General features: G+C 39.3%; 1 protein-coding gene across 5 annotated transcripts in view; it reads right to left on the minus strand.

The window, feature by feature from the left end:
- LOC121327953 (ephrin type-A receptor 3-like) overlaps positions 1-24,538 on the minus strand; it is a 99,299-nt gene that overhangs the window by 55,826 nt on the left and 18,935 nt on the right. For all 5 annotated transcript variants that reach the window (XM_041272330.1, XM_041272334.1, XM_041272331.1 and 2 more), the window contains exons 2-3: positions 23,100-23,164; positions 13,671-14,331 (exon numbers count right to left, since the gene is read on the minus strand). In XM_041272330.1, coding sequence (XP_041128264.1) covers positions 13,671-14,331; positions 23,100-23,164 — 726 coding nt within the window. The remainder of the gene's footprint in view (positions 1-13,670; positions 14,332-23,099; positions 23,165-24,538) is intronic.

A 24,538-nucleotide genomic window follows, 5' to 3' on the forward strand; every position in this document is an offset into this window, starting at 1 on the left:
CCAGATCTAAAACTAAAATAACTTTTCAAAACAGATTCATGATCAAAGGTATGAAAAAAAAAAAAACATAAACAATTGTGATTATGTAGAAAAAACAACTACAGGATGAGTTACAAGACAGCAGGAGCAATGATAAGTAATGTGTTCTAACTATAGGGTTACACACAAGACAGCAGGAGCAATGATAAGTAATGTGTTCTAACTATAGGGTTACACACAAGACAGCAGGAGCAATGATAAGTAATGTGTTCTAACTATAGGGTTACACACAAGACAGCAGGAGCAATGATAAGTAATGTGTTCTAACTATAGGGTTACACACAAGACAGCAGGAGCAATGATAAGTAATGTGTTCTAACTATAGGGTTACACACAAGACAGCAGGAGCAATGATAAGTAATGTGTTCTAACTATAGGGTTACACACAAGACAGCAGGAGCAATGATAAGTAATGTGTTCTAACTATAGGGTTACACACAAGACAGCAGGAGCAATGATAAGTAATGTGTTCTAACTATAGGGTTACACACAAGACAGCAGGAGCAATGATAAGTAATGTGTTCTAACTATAGGGTTACACACAAGACAGCAGGAGCAATGATAAGTAATGTGCTTTGTTGTAAACAATAACCCTTTAACACTGTGCTGCCCACAAGCAGCTGACTTGTAAATGGTGGCCCAGTGCTGTAACTACAACGAGGATCTTGAAAGGCCGAGACAAGGCCACTAATTACTTCCATATCAAGAGACAAAACTACTGACCCCTCCTCCTGACTGGGTCCCATTCGCCGTCCTGACCATGCCACAGCTGTGCTGTTTTAGGGCATCAGCTGTCTGGAGCAAGCGACAGACTAGAACCTATTAACAGATCTATAGCTCAGCCCACTCCACCTGATTACAAATTCCTCCAGATAATTAATGTGTAATTGTGTGCCCTTTAAATGGTTATAAATCAGGTTAGCATGCTTTGCATGAAACACTGTCGTTGAAACATTAAATCGTGTGTGTCTGGCTCTGCTTAAACGATATGTCACTCAGGGGATCTCGACAAACAGGCAAATTATTCTCCCGGGCACAAATTAACACCACCTTACAATGAAATATTACCACAATTAATCCAGCTGTTCCAAGAGAGGTCACAATGAAAACAAGAGAAGCAATCTGTGTAAAATTGCTTCTCTTTGTTGCCTCCGTCAAGTGGAATAGAGCAGCTTTCTAAGCCTTGAAATACCTTTGAACAAAAACACGCTTGTGATTCTAATTGTATCTTCATCCGAAACGTACAGACCTCTGGTCTTTCTTCTGTGTAACAGTACACCGTCCTGTTTTTAGTTATTGTAGACTATCTAGAAGACCTTAGAACCAATTATTTGAAAGTGTATTTACTGTAAATAGTTGTCCCTAGTTGGCTGCAACTGGTAAGTGCAACGTAAACACCTCTCTTATTTAATCAAGGGCAAAGCAAAGTTTGAATTAAAACAAGGTTTGTGGCTGTCATGAAATGTGGATGCACTGCTGTCTGCTATTTACTAAGATGAGAGACCTAAAAACTCATTTCATGACACAACGTGACAATGAGCCCAGAGTTCCGGAGATGAATGCTTAGTGTAACCTAGCCTTCTCCAAATTACAGTGTTTTTTTTTTCCTTTATCCCTTTTCTATTTCAGATTTCTTAAAAAATTAAAATCAAATATAAAAGTACAGATGAAAGTACTTTGCCCAGTCCCTTTCATTTCATCATGCTTGGTTATTTATGTCCATGGCTGTAAGAGAGACAGAATGCATATGTACTCTCCAAGCTGTGTTCAAAGTTAAAGTGATTCAGACCGCTACTCACAAAACTTTAACTTAAGAGTTATTCAAAGTCTATTCGGTGAATTAAAGTAAAGTTTTATAGACATGCAACACTTGTATACTGTTGTTAAAGAAGCTAGCACAAATGCAGAATAGTTGTGTTAATCTCTCAATTTCATTCATTTATTAAAATGGTAAAGAACCTAACTTTTTCTCCATTGTATTACGCATAAACTCCAAATATTAATGCTAAAAGAAATCTATGTTCATTAAAAAGACGCTGGGTTTCTTACTGGATTTGTATAACAAAAACACATTTAAAAACCCAGAAGAATACCAAATCCTTTAGTAATATGTTTTTTCTGCACACTGCTTCAATCCACAGGGCCACCATTTCCCTTTTTTATAGCCCCAAAGACATCTGCCATGTGTTTGATGTCTCAGAGCTCTTAAAGCACTGCAGTCATTGTGAGTGAGGCAGCAGTGGAACCCCTGTGGGTTCAAGGAGCTGGGCTCAGACCTCGGCCTTGTCCTGCTGTCAGGTCTGAGCTACAGTCATCTATCACCATCACACCCCCTGCCGCCTTGCGCCCAAACCATCCCCGCGTGTCCGCTGGCGCTCAATACCTCACCAGCAGCAGCCGCCTGGAAACACAAGGGGCTTCGGTTGCATTCTTCAGTGTGAAGCTCCAGACTTAAAAGTGAAAACACCACACAGGCCCGGGAAAGAGAAGGGCCGTACAGTTCTTTCTATTATAGTAGCTAAATGATAGAGAAGCTGTTGTTAAAGCAAAACAAAGCAAGGCCGCTTTGATGTCGTGAATAGATTCTGGTTATGAGACAAGGGATGTGTCTCAGAACAAAAGATTTTCTTTCCTCTCTTTTTCTCTTTTTTTTATACCAATTAGGCAGTCAGTTGTACCCAGTCGTGAGATGAGTACATTTCCATTATATTTCTGAGTAAACACTGAGACTGTAACTGGTTTCCCATGCGACTCCCCACAGTTTATTCTACTGTGCTACAGGATGACTGCTTCATGCTTTTCTCTGGGCCTGACAGTATATTCCTATTACTTTTAAGTCTGACTGGCCAACTTTTTAAAGTTATTTTATATTAATTGTATTTTTTATTTTTTTAGCCACAGATTAACATAATATCAAGTCCAGTCACTTGCTATACCATTTTAGTTTGCTATACACTAGGTGGCGACAGAGATTTTTTTTATTAGTTATCTTTAGAGGATAATGACATTTTATTAAAAATACTAATTTTGTTTCAACTTTAGTACTAAAAACACAATAAAATGAGATAAATGTTTTGGACTAGACTTCTTTGTCAAATACATTTTAGATTCATTACTTTAAATGAGCACTTCTGAGAAGATTTGAAGTAAAAATGAGTCAAGTAGAGAATCATTTCAGAGTGCCTTCATCTACTTGACTTTTCTACAGCACATGTTGTACCTTCAATTTCTGATTGAAGTTATGAAAGAAGTTTTCCATGATTACAGAAATGTTTTCCATTATTACCTGCAAAAAAGACCAGTCATGAATTTAATATCTGAAATATTGTACTGAAACCTAAACACTAGACAAAATGGAACAAAAGCCTCCCTGCCCAACCAATCCTTGGCCTCTCTGAGTGAGTTTCAATACACCTGCCAAGAAATTACTATAAAACCTGACTGCAGTGAAGCCACCTGTCCCCCAAGCTCCTCGTATCACACAGAGCCCTATCACATCGAGGGGACTTCCATCTGAATTCAGAACCGGACTGAGACTGAAACAGCCCATGAGAGGTGGAAGGACATATCCCATTGCCTATAATCCACAGCCACAGAGCCCCTTCAGTGCTTGATTGAAGCTCTGTTTTGCCAGCTATCTCGATGACAAGTCCATTCTTAAATGGAGCTGACAGTAATGCAAGCTAAAAAGATCACTGAGAAATACACAAAGCACATTTCTAGATTGTGCGGCAGAGAAAAATCAGTATTTTGACCGGTTTTCGGCAGTCTACATTTACCGGGTCAGACAGATTGTCGAAATGAATCACTGTATGGAAGAGAATGACACCACGCTTAGGGCCACATTCACTAATCAGCAGTAAATGAGCAGAATTACCGCGTGGCAGGGGGGAAGCCACACCTTGCACAAAAACGAACCAGCGGTAGCGCTATTCACTAAGCTAATGATATGCACAAATAAAGCGCGCTAAATAATTCACTTGCAAGTTGTCACAATGCATCGAATTCAGCACACAGAATTCAACACGCGGAATTATGCAAACTGTATTATATAAGGGCGCTCGAAAGTAAAAGGAAAGTACAGTTCTGAGTTTGTCACAATGACAGAGACCAAGGAGGAAAGAGTGAGGAATCTAAAGTTTACCAACTATGAGCTAAATGTATTAGCAGAAGAAGTGGTGGGGAATTATCAAAGTCTTTTTGGTGATGAATCAGCGAGAACATTAACTTCAATTAATGTTTTTAACTTCAATTAAACCATAGGAGGAGGGCTGGGGTCTTGTCCCAAATCACAGCGCCCCACAAGACAGTCAAAGCAGAGGAAGTTGTTGTTAATGGAACATTTCTGTTTAACTCTACAAATCAAATACATATTAGTTTGTTCAACTTGATCTCCCTCTGATTTATTTTGTAATATTAATCAAAAGTCAGCATAGCCCTTTTTAACATTAGATGCCATTTGATTGCTTGTGTTTATGACTGCACCTCAATTCGCACTCTGTGCACATTAATTTATTGGACATTTACAGTTTCTTTTGTATATTTTAAGCACAGCCTACTTTAATATCACAAGTGCATGGTGACTGCATAAATATATTAACATAGATGAAAGTGTTGCATATGCACCTGCCTCGTAATCTTCATATATCCCTGAATGTCTGAGGATGTATGAGTACATCATAACTCAAGTCGCTATTGAAACTATCTTTAAAAATGAAACAAACTTCTGCTGGAAACAGTCATTTAAAATGGTCTATTTGTACGTGTTTCTCCACTTTCTGTGCTCTTTTCAAACAATTTTGTGATTGTTCGGTAATTGTTTAGCCTGAATTTAAATTTTGATTTTTTTGTTTTTGTGCACTGCGCTGTCAAGATGCTTGTCAGTAGATTTTCTTAGATGATCCAAAGAGACATTACAAGTTGAGCAAAACAGAATCCCACCATCTGCATACAACGCCCCATTTTTCTAGCTCTGAACACGGTCTTCTGTTGAAATGAATTTAGCTTTTTGATTTGTCAGCTGTCTGCATTTTTAATGTTAATCATACACTGCAAGCTAACAAGTCAACAATATCTAAACAACCATTTTAAACTTGCATGTTACATCATTGTACAGTATGAGGAATTCACCAATTATGAAGCCGGTATTTGGTTGACCCCTTCGCCATAGTAACCAAATTGACGCCGGACTGTGTACAGCTACTATAGCACTGCTTCTACTTGATGAAAGTAGAGGTGAAGAGTAATGTAAAATATTGTAAGGAAAATAAAATGCATATTTTTCATGGTAGGCAGTCAAATACATGATTTCTGTGAAATCCGTGATATCGTGAATTTTCCCTGGCCCGAGTTTTAAGGCTAGTATTATCTGTGCTCACTCTGTATCTAGTTCTTACCTCCTCCTCACACAGCCCTAGGAACATCTGCCTGGTCTGAAATACTCTCTCCTTCTCGCTCTCCTGTGCAGCTCTTCTGCTGGGTCTGTGACACCCCCTGGTTTCAATAAACGGTACTTTTAACACACGCTGAGGCACATAGTAAAGTTAGCGCCCTTAAGTGAATATGGTTTGCATATCAAATACCTCCCTTGCTGTATTTTGTGATGTAATTTGCATACATTTCCACATATTAACATTATTCACTGTATTTAATGACTCGAACACAGTACTTTTTCCACACGCTTTTTTCAATGCACTGGGTTGCCTGCCACTGGTTGGTGAAAACAGCAAGTGTACAAAGCATGCAGTAAAGGGGCTTACTGCGTGCAAAACACATTACCACTGTTTAGTGAATGAGGCCCTTAGTGTTTGTTTAAAGTTTCCTGATATGGAGGTCATGGACCTCCAGATGAATTTGTGCTACATAATCCTCCACTTGAGCACGGCAAGTGTACCTGAAGACCAGGATGCTACAGGCTTCCAAGAACAGACCAGGCAAGATGACATGGATTTACTGTAAGCAAGGAGGCCAACAGGCACCCCTGTGATCAACAGTACAGAAAAGAGCAAGTTGAAAAAGAGTCAAGGACATTCGATGTGACTGAAATGAAATCTACATTTACAAAGTGAGTTAGTGACATAGTACAGAGGATGTATCACGGAGAAGTAGGTCATGAAGACCCTTCTGCAAGGACCCTTCTTCAACATGTAAAACAGAAATCCACAAGCATTGGCTTCCACAATTTAACTTGAAATAGCTCCTCCGAGTAGCAGTCAGTCCTGTAAGAAACATTGCAATCTACAGCGACGGCCAAAGTTTTTATCACCCTATAGAAATAACACATTTAATCTTAACATTTTTTTTTATTTTTTTTTAAATGGATCCTTGATGCATTCTCTTGCTAAAGACCAACCTGGGATATCTCTTCAGGGAGTTCTCACCTTTAAAAAAGTGGAACTGTAATGATACGAATTAGCTTTCCTGCTCCTCTGCTTCTATAAAAAGCTACCTTTAGCTATCAGTCAAACTCAGTGAAGCAGAAAAAGTACAAAACGGAATCTTCAAAGTTTCAAAGGTTCGTTCAATAGCCAGGAATTCTAAGGCAGTTCTAACACATCGAACGTTCGACAGGTGGCATTCACTTTTTTTGTTTTGTTTTGTTTCTCTGTCAACAGAAACCGTTTTACAATATGTGAATATTATAAATCACACATTAAATGTCATTCGCATGCAAAATTCAGTCTCTTGCTTTGTATAATGCACATTACTAAAACAAAACTTTCTGTATTAAAATCCAAATTGCTATATGTAGTAATCCTGTATGGCACCGCTGCCATGTATTGGAGCAGAATATATTATGCCAAAGCACTGGGGTGGGGGAGAGGGAGGGGGTACCTATAGCAAATGTACAAGACATTGTAAGAGAAGTACTATGGTAGTATAAATATGAAACACTAAATCATTTTTAAAAATGTTGTTAAAGACGACCAAAAAAAAAGATGAATGCAAACTGTGCAAGCGACTCTTGATGTCTCATGGAGGCACAACCAATCTCTGGGGTCACTTGACAAGCATAAGTTCATATTATTATTATTATTATTATTATTATTATTATTATTATTATTATTATTATTATTATTATTATTATTAATAGAAGTATTATAAAGTAGTTCAATGTGACTGTGACTGATAACCGGCTTGGAATGATGACTGTTAAATAAAGCTTTGTTTTGCCTAAATCAGTTGCAATATTGTGCTTCTGCAATGCAGGCTTACTGTATATATTGCAAGCAGCGTCAATCACGTGTACATACACAATGTGCATTTGGGTTTTGATTACTGTTCTATATAACATATTTTAACCACATTCTGTTTATATGGGTTAGCTGTAAACTAATCAGATTTTCAATCCAATATAAACTAGTAGCTATGGTGATGTCATCAGCAGATTATGCAAATTAGTATCATCAAAGGTTCAAACCTTCATTCAGTAATGTGTTCCCGAACCATCGAAAGTCAAAATGCACCCTTTGTTACAGCCCTACTATCTTAATGTAAACCCACTTCTTAAAACCACATTGGCACTGTTTGAAAAGACAATGTATTGAACTTTAACGTTCACCAGACTAGAATTGTAAAGAATAAACAAGGATCAAGAATGAAATAGTTATAAAAATCAGGGACAAACTTTGATTGGAGTGACAGACATTTTGACAGATGTATGAATGCTTTTACTCCAAAGTGAAATGAAAATAACTGGACAAGACTATCAAATAAATTTAACTACATTAACTAAACAAACTACAAAAATATTTGGAAATGATATAGATTGTTGTCTCTAAGTGAAAATACATTCAGGTTTCAAAAATGGATTAGCATCTAAAATCTCTTTCCCGATAAGAATAAATCTTTTAGACATTTTCCAAAAATGTAGATGATGTTCCATCTATTGTGCATGAGTGTAATATGAGACAATATTGGCTTCCACTCTGAACCCTTTCTCACAGCTACGCGGGTAGGATCTGACTTGTTAAAATATTCAATTGCACTTTATTCATCTCATTAATAAGATCTAATTACAAATCAGGGGTAGCGACTGGCAGGATTGTATTTCCTGCCAAATCCTGAAAGAATCTCATTTCACAACTCAAAGGGAAGAGGAGGCAGCTGCAAACACAATGGAGGCTTGACGAGCTGCAGCATGGGGCCAAATATCTAGTACGGTTTTAAAGCAGATCCTTTCACCAAAGCAGGGTGGATGGGAATCATTCAGAGAATGTGAGCCTTATCAGCCATCTCTGCTGCTTATTTAAGAGAACACATAGCGGTGCCCTCCTGGGAAACCTCCACAATAAATAAAGGACGTGTCTGTGTGTTCCTGTAGGTTATACGCAATTACACAGAATGGGACGTGTCTTTATAAGAGTCAATGGCAAGGGAGAGAAAAAAATACTCTCATCTGTACTATGTTGAGATTCTCTATGAAATGACAAAATCCCACAATGCCAGTGAAGTAACGGACAGCAGAACAAGTGACAGTCCTGCTGATATCCACTGGACTCCTGGCCAGTAGGGGCCGCTGTAGCAGTCCTTGCCGATTTTGTCTCCCCACCCCATGGGATCTTCAGCCAAGACTGGCAACTTGACACATCCAGGACACAAACCTTACTGATAATCCAGGTGAGCCACTCAGGGATCTGTTTATTTGATATTTTTTCTAAAAGGCTGCAGTGTCAGTGTGCTGATGCTAATAAGGTGTGTGTATAGTTCCACCTTTAATTGACTTTTCCTTGTTTCTTAAATTAGCACAGTGTATAAATTAGCATCTGTTAAGACTGTCCTTCAAGGTCTAACTGTCTGGAAGTTCATGCTTTCTTTATTTTGTTTAAAATGCAGTTTGTATGTATATGTTTAAAGGTAATTTGACATGTGCAAGAGAGGAATCTTTTTAAATAGGCTGTGTATCTGTTTTAAGTTATTTTAGCCTCTTTCCATGGGCTGTACCAGCCACGGAACTACCCACATGGAAACACAGCTGAACTCTATTTCTGGGTATTTCGAGAGGTTTGTTTTCAAATTAGACTCAGCTTGCAATATTTCATGTAACTCAGTATCTAATAATCATAGTTGAGATGAATAAACATTCATGCCCTATATAACTAAAAATAAATACATAAATGACACTGGTTGTGAAGGTCAGGCGCCAGCAATCAGGTGAAAAGGAAGGAAAACAGGCCACCATTGAAATATTGATGCTGCTGGCACTTTTATTTAGCAAAAATAAAGGAAAACAAATTATTTTTAAACAAATAATAACAATATACTGCCACAAGTCTGGTTGCTTTTTGGCATCAATCCATTGGCGCTCCTTCCTAAGCCCCAGCCTCTACAAGGTGCAGCCTGTTATACACACCTTTTAAACTACACTGAATAATTCATACACTGGACCTCCAATCATAGCGTTCTGTTTTCTCCATTGTATCCACATCCCCACATGGACATGTAAGTATTTTAAACAAGGCTCAAAATTAACCCTTTCCTGAGTCCAGTTAAAAATTTATACCCAAAAAAAGTAAACAAATGAAAATAAGGTAATAGTGTTGTTGATGCAGGGGGTGGAATTCTGCACATGTATACTGTAGAATAGGAGTGATGGAAAACAAGTGCTGGTACAAAATAACACAAAATAAATGACAAAAGTAATACCTATTTACAAGTGAGGGGTTTCAGCCCTGCACACTGCTGAATACGAATATAGAAGTGGACTAAAATGTATTTGTATTCTATTCCACTATGGTTGTCTTAAATTGTGTCCATGTAAATGCATTGCTTCTGTTGATTCAATAGGTGAATGTGGGTAAGACTGATTTGGTAAGGTTTGACTGGGCCCTTCTCCTGGTATATAGGGGAGGCTTGAGAGCTCAATGCAGACATAGTGAGAGGCATACTCTGGGATTTAAGCAGAAAGACTGATTAATGTGGAAACTAATGTGGGAAAATATGTCTTCGGATTGAACTAATACTATGCCATTTTTACTCTTTTACTAATATGCATGTGATACATTTTTAACTGTCTGTACATTGTTTCTGGTCTATTAACTACAGCAGCAATGAAGTTGTATTACGAGCTATAAATCGATTTAGTCACAAGGCATTGCCTTGCTGTCGTGGAACGGGATTAATATGTTTAAAGTTCAGCACACATACCAGTCTATTTATTATTTCAAGAAAGAACAGGAAGTCCATGAGTCTGCAGTGTAAGCAACCATGTGTGGTGACAGAAATACTTCCTTATCATTCGCCTCCCTTTATCATATATGCTCCAAGTAAATCATTCTGTTTCTGCATAATTCGTTCATGTACAGAAAACTCCACTTAAGGTTAAAACTTAAACCTCTCATGTTGTGCTTGTCCTTCATACCTATAAACATAGCTTTAGGCAATGAATTCGACTGGGCTGGCTGTATAGGCTCACCATATGTCAGATGCAACGTTCAGCCTTTCTTGTGGAAAGCTTAACTAAAAACAAAACATTCTGAATACAGGGTATGTGCACTGCCCGAATGTTCAGATATCGACTGGAATTTGTACTGCCCTGTTTCCACTTTATTTCTGGAGTTTACATTATAAATGCACTGCTGTAAATCCAGAGCCAATGACAGCTTTAGTAGAATCTATTTTAAACATCTCAATGGGTGGATGAAAATACTAACAACTTTAAAATATGAGTGTTATTTTTCTCTTTAGGATATTTGAACACATTCCCTTATGCAATTAAAACTTAAATACATCACTCATTAGATTATAAAAAATACAATTAGTGCATAATTTATAAACTTCAAAAGAAAAATAGAATTGTACAGCATGTATTTACACCTTCTTTCAGAACTTGAGTTCAAACAGCATGATTTTAGTAACAGGCGCCCATAAGTAAAGCAGTATTTGTTTCACAGTTCTAGCAGTTTTCATGATTTCAGTGAAATGTACCCATTGTCGTGTAATATGTAGTTCCCCGTGAAAATTCCCAAAGAATAGTGCAATAAGCAATTGTTTTACCATGATAAAAAATACAGCCCTAAACATAAGTTATCAACAAAACATGTTCTTTCTTTCTTTCTTTCTTTCTTAATTTGGGCACCTTACTTAGTAAGTACGAACAGTCATAATAAGACAATGTAATATTGTCTGGAAAAACTGCCACTGAGCATTTCAACTACAAAGATATATTTTTAGCGTGGTCAATGTAGAAAAAAAAAGTGCATTAAAAAATGAATCAGTTGTGTACCTAGACGATTAGGAATTGCAGTGTGTTGTGAATTATAGGTATTTTTTAATCCTTTTAAAAATAGCAGTTCATGTTATGACTACTCTTGGATTTTAATAGTAAATTGGTCCTTAACACCTAACCCTTTTGAGCTCTCCCTCGCACACTTCTACTGCTACAAAGAGGGATTTATTATAGAGCTGCAGCTGCTATGCTTGGTAATATAAACCCTTATTAGCCTCCATTAGCCGTGCTCTGTAACTAATAAGAGATTGTCAAATATATCAAAACATTCTCACAAGCACTCCAGAGTATGAGAGGCATGGAGCTCTCACTACGCAGTGATCACTGTCTCAGTGTTTATTTCTGGACCTCTCACACAGATCCCAGTAGCACTTCCCTTAGTCTCAATGGGTTCATCCTGCTAGAGGCGCCTATCATAGCTCTGACAGAGGCACCAGCACGGCTAAGGCAGGTAGTTTTTAACCAAGCAGGATTATTCTGGTCTCTGAACAGGCAACCAGCCTGTCCCAGACTCACTCCTTAGGAAGTTAAGAAGTTTTCAAAGCCTGGTATTCCTGATGAAGAACCCTTGCAGTGAAGGCACAGTGAACTAGGTGCAGTGGCATGGACTGCAGTTCACCAGTCTAACTGAACTGTAACGGCTGTTTAGTAGGAATCTGTACTAGTAACTTCAGCAATGTATTATATAGAGATCCATTACCAGGTACAGCATTACCAGCAATGGCAACATAATACAATGGATTTGGCAGAAACATTAAACAGTGGTAATTGTAATGCAGTAGCATTACCATTGTGATACAGTCACAATCTGAAGATGTTACCTCTATGGGTACTCAGGCTTGTAGTTGCCCTTGTGCTAGCATTGTCCCTTTGTATTACTGCACTTGTAATGCAGCTTGACTTCAGCACGAAATTAACTTTATTATTTTGAATCTCTCACCGGAGGATCGTGGAACCCCACAGTCCAGCTTTTATTATTATTATTATTATTATTATTATTATTATTATTATTATTATTATTATTATTATTATTATTATTATTATTATTATTGTTTATTTTGCAGACACCTTTATCCAAGGCGACTTACAGAGACTGGGGTGTGCGTAAGATGACAAAAATGTTTAACTGGAAGCAGCTGCTTTTTGCTAATATTTATATAGTGCGACTCATGCACTGAGCACCTCTCTTTACAAAGCAAGTGAATTACAGAAGAAGGTGCATTGACTGCCGTTGAGTGGCAGCTATTATGCAAGAATCAGCATCGCTCAGCCACATACAGCTGTGCAATTTACACGTGGCAGTTTGATGGTGTTTTTACCTCTAACTCTATCAAAAACCCAAGAATGCCTTAACAATACAGATGAATATTTGTGTACTTGACATGACTAACCCCACTATCCCAATACCTCTGTTAACCAGCCTTAGCTAAAACGCAGCTTCTGCAAGTCCTACTCCTCCCTGTTTTCAGCCTAACCTTGGCAGCCTGGTTGTAAAACATGCTCAGGATCCCAGAATTCCCACCTGCCCACCCTGTGGCTGCACGTGGGCATGAAGTGCATGAGCTGTGTTTGGTAAGTGCCTGTCTCTCCATGGCCTGTGTACCAGACACCAAATTAGGTCCTGATGAAGTGTTATACAAAAAGCTTTTCATAACTGTAACTGATTCAAGATGCTTTCAGCGAAAGACTGTGTCACCAAGAGCCCATATTTTAAACAGCAAAGCCTTCCTCTGTTTGAGCTGAGAGATACGAGGTGTTCATGTCAGTGGCAGGGGTATCAGTATGACAACATCCTGCAACATTGTAAGATGATTAAAGGCCTTGGTAGCACATGTTAAATATCACTGTCTTAATGAAATCGTAGAACACTCGCATAGACTTTTACTTAAACAACGTGGCTTATCTTGACAAAACTGAACCACTTTTAGGTGAGTTGAAAATACTTTCTAAGAGATCCTCCATGTGATCACGATGGCTATGGAACTCTTGAGTATCTGCAGCTGGGTTAAAGATCATTTGAATTCAGTTAGATACACTATATCTTGAACTGTCTTGTTGTAGAGTAGTTCAAGCTACTATAAAGTTGGTAATTTATCAGTTCTCCCATTTGAAGGAATATATTTGTTTTAAAGAATTGCTGTCTCTATTGGCATAACAGCAATGAGCAGCTAGACCATATCCATTGGCTTGTGGCTTCCCAAGCAATACTATCTTCTCTTGGCTATATAACTGTATTTATAATACTACCTTCTCTTGGCTATATAACTGTATTTATAATACTGCCTTCTCTTGGCTATATAACTGTATTTATAAATCGATTATAAATCAATAAATTGTACAATTGACTGCCCATACCTTTACCCTAAAAACACACAGTAAAGCCAAGCGTAAAGATGCAAGTTACCTTGGCAGGAGTTCCCTCTCTCCTCATACCCGATGTTGCACAAGCATTTCCCGATGGGCACCAGCCACTCCCCCTCCGTGCTGCAGTACATCCTGGGAGGCTCCTCCTCTTTGGAGTGATTGACACAGGAGCCCTGCACCTCCACCAGTGACTGGGAGTCCATGGGCACCGTGTCTGAGAACATGGCCAGGTTCTTCACAGTGTACGGGCACTTCTTGAAGTAGACTCGCACAGAGACCAGTGCCACGCAGGCCCCCACATCCTGGAAGGCCAGGTAGAACCCCTTCTTGCTCACAGGCCCCACCTCCCGCACCTCAGTGTTGAGCTTGAGGATGCGGTCGCCCAGGTCCATCTGAGTGAAGCTCTCGTCGGCCGCGATGGTGTCGATCTTTGTGTACTGGTGCTCCTGGAACTTGACCCCTTGGTCCTCGTCTGACTCCTTGCAGTACAGGTTGAAGGTCTCCTTGCAGGTGCCTAGCACCAGGGGGATGCTGTTGCAGTCTCTCAGGGTGAACTTGAGCTCCACGTAAATCTTCTGGGCTGAGTTGCGCGGGATCCAGTTGGTCCTTAGCCAGTTGTTCTGGTTGTACTCCATCACGTTGCAGACTTGGTAGGTGCGGATCGGGGTGTAGTGCTCATCCACCCCACTGATCTCTTCCCACTGGAGACACAAGATAAACAACAATAGTCAAATAGGAAGCTACTGACCAGGCACTTGTTTTACAGAAATGTTAACCTATGTTTGAGATACAGTATTCATGCCTGAAGAAGAGCTTCATTTACTGGACAAAGGGGAGCTAACAGTTACAGTAACAAGGCAACTCAGTAACTCTGACTTCAACACAGAACTGACCATGCATCCTCGATTCAACTGGAAAAGCCACACTGTTCATTACAGATGCTGTCATTTGTTGTAATGTCTGTTAAGGACACCGTTCCACAAGCATTTTGGTTTAGATTCAGCTGATTGATACGTTAACATTCTTGCCATCCCATCTTCTTTTATTTTATTTATTTCTTTGCATTTTTATTTAGTAATAATTATACAGGCAAATATATTGTTCCGACTTTCAAAGCTGCAATTCAATATACACGTGCTATCCATAACGAGTAACATATAAGACACTTCCTGTTTTTAGACCCGATCAATTCCGGTGAGAAAACATTTTGCCACAGTGCAAATCGTGATCCCCTTTTTGCTTAGCGGAATACTGCTAATGTTTCAGAACTAAACATCTTTGAGTGTTAAAGGGGAAGTCTCGTTGTAAGATTAATTTCAAATATAAAACATTTGTAATCACAAAAAAAAGATCTGCTTGCCTTGCCTTGCTAAGTGCAGCAGGACCCTGGCACGCTGGGAAGCTGGGCTTTCACACTGCATGCAACAGGAACCTGGAAGCCTCCATTGAAAAGCCAGCGGCAAGACTTTTATTTTGTTCTTAAAACTTGTGTGGACTCTTGAACTGTCATCAAAACACCATGTGAGGTCTCTTCTTATGAAATCAGAACATACGTTACAATATTGTTTCTTGCTTTGTTTTATTGTTACAAGGGTTTTATTCGTCTCAGAAAATGTGCCTTGACTATTGTATTAAAATAGCGGCTTTCGAATTCAACTTTTTTTTTTTTTTTTTAGAGCAACCTCAATCTATACTTGGGCAATAAGTAAAATGTTTGCTGTTGATATTATGTGCCTGCATAACATGGCAACAAACTAACAGAGGGCTGAATGTTGGATTTGCATTGATATTGCAGCAGAAGGAAACATAATACTTGTCATAAGAGTTCCTGACAGCAAACATTGGGTGGATACTGTATCCTTTTGACAAATTTAGCAAATGACTTTCTTTTGGCAGCCTCCACAGAATGGACCCTGGGATCAGGTTGGAACCCAAGCCTGTTCCCTGAAGTGCATAGTGGCCCTTTGCACTTGCCAGTTTGACATCCTCTAAGTACAGTAAATGCAGGAAACCTTACCTCATAATTATGCAACCAAATGTCTGTATTAAGGAGGTATGTCTGTATTAAGGTCCTTTTCTAAGGACCACTGTACTTTCCTAGTATCACTTTACAGCATGGAAATGCGAAAAGCATTTCCAGTTGGTACGTTTGGTGTGGCATGCGTCCAGTCTAGCATCTCGTTTATTTATACTGTGGATTTATGCCAACTGTTAAATATTTACAGCTAATAGATCTGCTGGCACTGGATGTGCGATTACAAGTAATCCTGTTTCAGGAAAAAACGGTAATAAAATTATAATCCTGTTCTTGCTTTATATTACTAGATAAAGTAATACTTTATTACTGTTTAAAAAAAAAAAACACACACACAATGAGCAATCTGACCATCTGTAGGGTTTCATATGCTGGCTGTGTGCATACCTCCATTTGGTACAACAACAACGAGTACAGTAGTATTACTTTCACTATTTTATTAGCCACTGAGACCCTGACTGAATTACCAATTTAGGCTGGAATAAAGTGTTTAGGAATGCATATGTTCAAGCAATAATCAAAGAAAATTTATGAAGTAATATGTATTCAGATTAAATTATTAAAATTATTTGATTAAATCCAAAATGCATATTGGTGTTTTTATATAAATATATTGACCCTTTTCATTACAATCTAAGGTATTGGGACAGAAAGAAGCAGGCATTAGCAGCCTCTGCTTTTATAATAGCTGTGCAGCCTCCCCTGTAATTTGAATCAAATGAGCAAGATAGGTGGCACCCCCTTGCAGAGCTCTCGAAGTGCAGAATGCTTCTGAAATAATTAATATGTCAGAGGCATCACGGTTTCTCTGGAGAAGTTAATGAAGCTTGCTAAGGACATATGCCGCCCTTTTACGGTGGAGCAGTGTCTGGGAGGCCCTGTGCAGCTAAGGGTGGTGAACATGACTCATGAGCTGCAAGCCAGTTGGTGGCACCTGTCCGCCCCCTGTCCGCCCCACTCTTATTCAGAGATAAGAGAAATACAGGCTGTGGTCTCCACGGACACATGTAGCATGCAGGCCCCAAACTCCAAAGGGAAACGGTACTTGATATGATATAAGAAAGCCTGTTTATTTTATTTTTTTAACATAATTCACAAAAATCAATGCTTCAAATACAATGTGAAATACACACATAGTTGGCACTGATTGTCATATAATAAAATACAATAAACACACACACAAAAGGTAACAAAAAGAAGTCTGATTAACAGCAAAGTCAACCTGTGTAAACCACACACAAATACGATGTTGTCAGCTGAAATGGGTTATGAGCTATTAACAGCTGTAGGTCCTGAGGTGGAGGAGGATTTCCAGATTCATAAATCACCATCTTGGGGATGCTTGATAACTATACCGAGAGAGAAACATGAGATGAAATTAACACAGGTGTGTTTTATTTACTCTACAGGCGAAAGGGCTTCCGCTGTACACTTTCAAAATCCTGTATTTGATAACAAGTGCCAAGGCAGCTTAAATTTCCTTACAGATGCAAAAGGACAACTGTGGCGGATCAGTCAACTGCTTTTCATCACAGGTTTCCTGAGTGGAAAGGCATAACACACAGTACAGCCCCCACTCACTCTACAGGTTTGGGATTTCTAGATTTGTTCAGCTGGATATCCATCAGCTCAAATTCTGAAAAATTTCCTGTAGCTTACAGCCCAGTACAAATGTTAGGATTACAAATCCTAATAGGTTCGTTCATCAATATTGTGTCACCCTAACAGATACACATTAGTCCTATAGTTTAGGGAAGGTGTGGCAGTGTGAAAGCCCTGCGGGGGTAGTGCGTGTGCGTGTGTGCATGTGTGTGCATGTGCGTGTGTGTGCGTGTGTGTGCATGTGCGTGTGTGTGTGTGTGTGTGTGTGTGTGTGCATGTGTGTGGTGTGTGTGTGTGTGTGTGTGTGCATGTGCGTGTGTGTGTGTGTGTGCATGTGTGTGCATGTGCGTGTGTGTGCATGTGTGTGTGTGTGTGCATGTGCGTGTGCATGTGCGTGTGCGTGTGTGTGTGGTGAACACGTGGGATAAATAAAAAGGGTGATCACGGGTGTTAGTTTTTTTATTTAATGTTGGTGTTACACCTTTTGTTTTGGCCCTTGTGCCTTTTATTTTGTTAAGTGTGTTTTTGTCTGTACTGTTTAGTACTGTCTTTGTTATTAAAAGTGCCAATTGGTGCTTAAACTTGCAGCTTCTGTCTCTGGGTATCTTTCATGACATTCACCAGCCTGGGCTGTGACACTACCTTTACCATGAGGTAAAACATTTTAAAACAAAACTACTTTTAAACTAAAGCCTTTTTTTCATTTTTCGTTTGTTTACCTAAACTTAGTTTAGTTTTACTGAAGAGTGGTGTGTCTGTTAAAGGGGTACAGTCTACAGTACATCTTTTCTATTTCATTCACCACCTGAAACACTAAGCCAAGCTGACAAACATTTTAGCTAAGGCCCTCCTGAACATTGCCAATGATAAATTGTCTTAGAAAAAAATGTTCTGGGTGGTTACCCTTGTCTAGATGCTTGCACAAATGAAATAAATACATACAAAAAAACAAAACAAAACATAACAATCATTTAATGTACAGCACTGTGGGAGTGTGTGTTTCTGTGTGCTTTAAGAAAATGAATAATCTATTGCAGTTGCCTGTGGATCCTGCACCCCAGATGAAAGCCTTGATGAGATTTCCAGAGGCTGCAGTAAACAGGATTGCATGTTTAAAGAGCTGTCTACACAATCCAGATTAATTCTTACTGCAGCTACTTGTGCAGGCTGTAAAGTGAGTGCCCAATGGCTCAGCACTTCATCTGCTTTAACCATTAGGGTTTGTGCTTACACATGCAGAAGAGGGCCAGTGAATCCATCAATGGCAGTGTTATAGCAGCAAATGATTTGAAATGAGTTCTAAGAGCTGAGCCTTCAGGGTAAAATGCTTACCAGTTCAAACAAGGTAGTCATGAGTAATTACACCTAATTCACCTTGAGGCTCACTTCACAGTAGCACAGAGTAAACACTGATGAGTGCATATATCGGAGTTTATAACTGTAATCTGTTTAGGATTTAGAAGGTTTTGAGTGATGAAAATCCCTATTGACTATACTAGCAACACTATATTTTATATACTTTTTTTTTTTTTTTTTTCCTGTGCTGATATTCTAGATCAAATTGTATGCATGCTGCTTCATAAATAATACAATGGTAAACAAGAGTATAGCAAATGCAAAGCACTTCATTATACTGTATATTAAACTTTACATGATTGTGGGATACTGTAGCTTAATATATGTTTGATTGGAAGTGTGTGTGATTACATTTAAAATATTCCTGCATCATCCCATTCCTGCATATTCCTGCATCTTGTTGGCAGCTCTTTGGGATCAGAAAGTCTTGAACTTAATTCCAGAGAATGGAGGTTGTCTGTTGATCTTCAGTCCTTCTGATGAGTAAGTGATTTGTGAGAGATGTGAGATGACTTTGAGCTTTTTAAATTGAGTGAGAGGAATTGAGCGTTTTCAACTGAGTACAAAAAACCAGAAGTCCAAAGAAAAACAAAACAAGCACCTCTTACCACTTTGAGTAGTACTGATGTGCTTTTTTCTGATCATTCATTCATTCATCCTCTTTGTGCCAGGTGGCACATAAGGCTCACAGTTTCCTGCCACCCTCGTCTGTCCTGCACTGTTTTGGCAGCTGTACCCCTGGTTAGGTGCGCAGGGGAGAGTTCCGCTTCAATGGTTCGTCTACATGTAGCTTTGGGGTGCCCTCTTCTTTGCTGTCTTGGCTGGGATAAAATCTGGCAGATGGAAAACATGACTAAGCCATGTCTATCACCTGTATTTGAGGATGTTGGTGATGTCCTCTTGGCCTGTTAGGAGGTGCAGTCTGGCATTAGAGATGGTATCAGGCCAGTATATGCTAAATATGTGATGTGGAAGCTTGAAAGTTTCTGGATATCTTGCTTTGTTGTTCGCCAGCATTCTGCTCCATAGAGAAGGACAGAAAGAACATTGCTGGTGCAGAGCCTGAGCTTGGTTTTTCTGCCGTACGTTGAGGACTTCCACACAGGGCAAAGCTTTGCAAATGCAATTCTAGCTTGTTATCCTGGACCTTATGTCTTCCTCTGTCCCTCCATGTAGGTTGATGATACTTCCAAGTTAATTTCTGTACCTTGATCTTTTGGGCATTGATCTTTAGCCCAGTAGATTCTGCATGGCTGCAGAGTCGGTTGGCTTTGCTCTAAATGTGCTCTCTCATGTGTGAGATCATTTTCTGATTAGCCAGTTTCAAATCAATCAACAGCTGATTAAAACAGCAAGCATTATGATTTAATACTGAGCAAATGGACAGTAACTGAAAACACAAAACAGCCGCTCCTCAAATATCACATTAGGAAATTTCAGATGCACAAGATTATAGTGCATTGACATATTGTAGCACTTTACAGCAGTGGAGCAGTTCCTGCTGTGTATCTACAAGTGTAATAATATGTAAAACTATCTGTATAGCAGCTGTAACATTCACATTACATTACTGTGCAGAGACTAATGCCCTTTAGTGGGAACATTCCCCAAAATAATGTGGCACCACTAGCATGTTTTTCTAAATGTTTTTGCAATCATTCTGAGTGATTCCTATTGCATTGTGTGTGTGAGTGTGTGTGTGTGTGTGTGTGTGTGTGTGTGTGTGTGTGTGTGTGTGTGTGTGTGTGTGTATATATATATATATATATATATATATATATATATAGAGAGAGAGAGAGAGAGAGAGAGAGAGAGAGAGAGAGAGAGAGAGAGAGAGAGAGAGAGAGAGAGAGACAGAGACAGTTTGTGCTGAAGTGCTTTGGTCTAAGTTCAGAAGTTGCTCCTCAGTTATATTTTAGGTCTCAGCCATAGACGTATGTATCTTAGATCTTAATGAGCGCCAGTACCTACTTTGGATCAGGTTTCTTTTTTGCACTGCTGGGAATTCAGAGTAGGCGTTTAGTAGATGGAGCTGGTGCTTACTTACATAAAGACACTTTGAGAGATCCAGTCAGTGTTACCTGCGTCTGTAGGTAACAAATTGAACTGAAGACAGGATTTGAGGCATTACAAAAATAACTGGTCAGAATGCAGGGGTGAGTCATGCAAGGCCAGGCAGTGACTGGCTGGGCACTTTGTTGCTTACGTGCAGCGGGTGAAGAGACAACTGCCCTGACAGTGTGATTGGAGGTTCCTTGATCATCAGCCCTCCTGACTGATAAGCGGGTTACAGCGGTGAAGCAGCTTTCAGAATAGGCCTTTTCAATTGGGTAGTAAAACTGGTATATGAATTGAACACTATTGAACAGTCAATATATCCAAACAGATTCAACATGTAACTGATGGGGGGATGGAACAGCCACAGACGACTGTGAATGCAGTAGGTAGTAGTCATTATACATGCAAAAGGGATGCAAATAATGGAAAAGACAGCTATTTCAGGCTTTATGATGAGCTCAATTAGACATCCCTGTGCATTTGTCAAAGCACTTGTACTGTAGCTGAAACTGCTATGCACTGAGCATCTCATTGCAATCCCTGTTATATTTATACAGCAATTTCTTTCCCATTTTGTACATATTTAATCTTATCATGCTTTGAGAGCTTAGCTCTTTTACTAAAAGCACAAATGCCAATACATAATTAAAAGCTGTCCAGGGTCCAGCAGCTCCAATTTATTAAAACTCCCAAAGTAAAGTCATTCTGGTTGAAGGAAAATGCAGTAAGCATATTGCACATCATTTTCCCTGCTTTTGGTGCACCGAACAGCAATGTAATCATTTTGCCGTGTACCTGCTTTAATTCTGTTGCTTCCACTGCAGCAGTATCAGACATACATAGATACAGTATAATGCAACTCACGTTCTATCGATATGAAACATGACTTCAGAATGAGTTGTGCTGTGATGCAGGTCAGAATTACTAAGGATGCAATCCAATTACACGTGCATCTAGGGCTCTATTTTATAGCATGTTATTCTCTTCAATAAAAACAGCATCTACATCCCTGTCACAAGTACCCATTCCAGATTTACTTCTTTCAGAAGATAGCACTCTGTAGGAATAAGGTTGTTTAAACAAATCAGTATAGTTCATGTTTTGCCAAATAAGTTAAATAAGTATTTAACATGCTACTTGACTGCAGCCTGCCACAGAGTTTCAGTAGCAGAAAATATGGAAATGTGGGACAAACCGAACCCTAACTGTAATATTTACACTAAACCCAAACCTGACATTCTGACACCAAAAGGACATTTCAGCACTGAAGCACCCACATATTTATTTCATGTGAAAAGCAACATTAAATAATATTTCGCCAAGAACTATAAAAGGTTTGGCATTCATTAAGAGATATACAAAAACATATATAAGAAAAAATAAAGTCTGATATTTGTGCACAGTGACACCTGGTGGGCGGTTATTATATTGTGCTTTTATTTCTTGCTTTATAACCGGAACTTAGGCCCAAAAAACACCAAGAGAGAAGTGCCTCTCTGAACCAAGCAAGAATGTTAAATAGTCCAATCCAATCTATGAAGTGTTAGTCTTTGTGGACCACAGTGCACCTGAATATCCTTTTTCGTTCAAGGGTACGTAATGAATGAGTCCTTTTCTATAAACACAGCTTAATTACGGCGTGATAAAAAATGTCCTTCACCAGCCAGCAGTGTACCGCTGAGCCAAGTCCATCCTGTACCCAGGAACAAATGTCTGTCGATGGTAATTTGTTTGGGAAAGTGGATACCGTCTATATAGTCATGCATGCGAAAGATCCAACAAGCTGTCTTCATCACCATTTACAAACACGCCAAGGAATGCCAAAGCCAGATGCCAGAGATCCTGTGGAGCATGTTGTGTAAATCTGTAGAGAACAAGCTGCGCAGTGCATGAGGGTCTTACAGTACACATAAATAACACAGCAATCACTTTGTATACAGGGGGCAAAACTACTCTATAAATATACAAACTCTGAATAAATGCATGGATTCATCTGCTCACATCCGGTTGGAATTTAATATCCCATTGCCATAGCATGTTTGTGTAATGGCATGAAGCCCTGGGAAAAGGGTTCAGACTGCAGAGCAGAGGGCTTGAACACACCAGAGCTCAGGTACTCTAGCTGTGGACTCTTGAAACCTGTTTTAATACTTTAAATAGTATACCTGCTGCACAAATTTAGTATGCTTGTTTTTTATTGACAAATTACATAAAAAGCATGACCATTTGAAGTTGCCTTTCCCTTATTAACAAAAATGCAAAAGAAAAAGTTTCATAGGAAAAAAAATGTAGTCAGCTCCAAAATATATTTAAAATATGTTGCAGTATATCATTGCAGCATGGCACATGCAATATATTAAATATATTGTGATTTGCTTTCTAGTATGATGTGTTTTGCTACATCTCAGTCAAACTTACCCCATGTGATGGATAAGAGATCCAGCCCAGCTCCCCTTGACTCGCCTTCGAATCCAGCAGATTAACTACAACAAAAGGAAAAGAGATATAAGATGCATTCCTTATTTCTCATTTAGCTCAATTATTCTTCCATCAAAAGAGATATTTATCCAATTATCTTAATAAGCATACGGCTTGCTCAGCTGCCAGGTCAGCATGATTCAGTGAAACTAAATACACAAACGCACTGCGGAACCCCTTTCTTTTCTTCTAGCATTCGTATACCACTACAGCAGGATCACAAGTATTTATTTAAAGTGGGAAGTAAAGCACACAGTTACTTGTACTGAAGCAGTGAGTGGTGACCCGCAGGGATCTCGCTTACGAGCTGCTTGCTGTCACTACTGTGTATTTTGTTGACTCAATTAAAGTTTGAAATCTAAAATGCCGGCCCTGGCAATTACCTCCTCCTTCCTGCAACCGAGTGCTGCTATGTTCTTCTATGCTGTTGCAATTGTTGTACTACTCTCAGAAAACTGACTTAACACTTGCTTCAAAATAGGGTACATACTGTCTTCAGCAGCTGTACTGACTATAGCACCTGAAGTGGGAGATCTGTAACCCCAGTTCTGCACAGTATATCCAGGTAACCACTTTCTTTTATGAAATAAGTGATGAGTTTAAAGAGCCACTGCTATGTCTGTGATTCCATGTCTTTGTAGTTAATTTGTTTTATTTAGTAGTTGCCAATTATTTTGTATTATTTTCTCCCAATTTAGAGTATCCAATTATTATTTAGGCTCAGCTCACCGCTACCACCCCTGTGCTGAGTGGCAAAGATGAACACTCGCTGTCCTCTGAAACGTGTGCCATCAGTCGAACGCTTCTTTTTACGCTGCAGACTCACTATGCAGCCACCTGAGAGCTACAGCATTGGAGGACAATGCAGCTCTGGGAAGCTTACAGGAAAGCTTGCAGGCACCTGGCCAGACTACAGGGATCGCTGGTGCACAGTGAGCTGAGCCGACCTAAGACCTCTCCCTACCCGGTCGGCGCTCAGCCAGTTGTGCGCCGTCCCCTGGGAACTGCATCACGCCATAAAAAAAGAAATAAAACCTGGACAAGAAATGACCGTTGCTAACAATATTAGTGCTGGAAACTGGCAGTGGATATTTTGAAATGTCTGTTTCTCTAGTTTTCAGTTGTGTGCATGCAGCGTTCCAGGCTACACAGCCTCTCTTCAACTTTCCTTTACTTTGTTTAACACTGCTGGAACCCCTTGCTGAAACACAGTGATCAGCGCCACACACATGGATACAGAACACATTAGGTGATAACAGCACAGAAGATAACCGTCCCATAAACAAACAGCAGCAGCATTGTTATGACAGAAACCAAATGTAGGACTTGGCACTGGCTGAGTGATTTCCTGCCAGGACGTTTGTCTGAAGGAAAATAAG

This window comes from Polyodon spathula, chromosome 15, assembly GCF_017654505.1.
Source record: "Polyodon spathula isolate WHYD16114869_AA chromosome 15, ASM1765450v1, whole genome shotgun sequence".
In the NCBI taxonomy this organism is placed as follows: Eukaryota; Metazoa; Chordata; class Actinopteri; order Acipenseriformes; family Polyodontidae; genus Polyodon; species Polyodon spathula.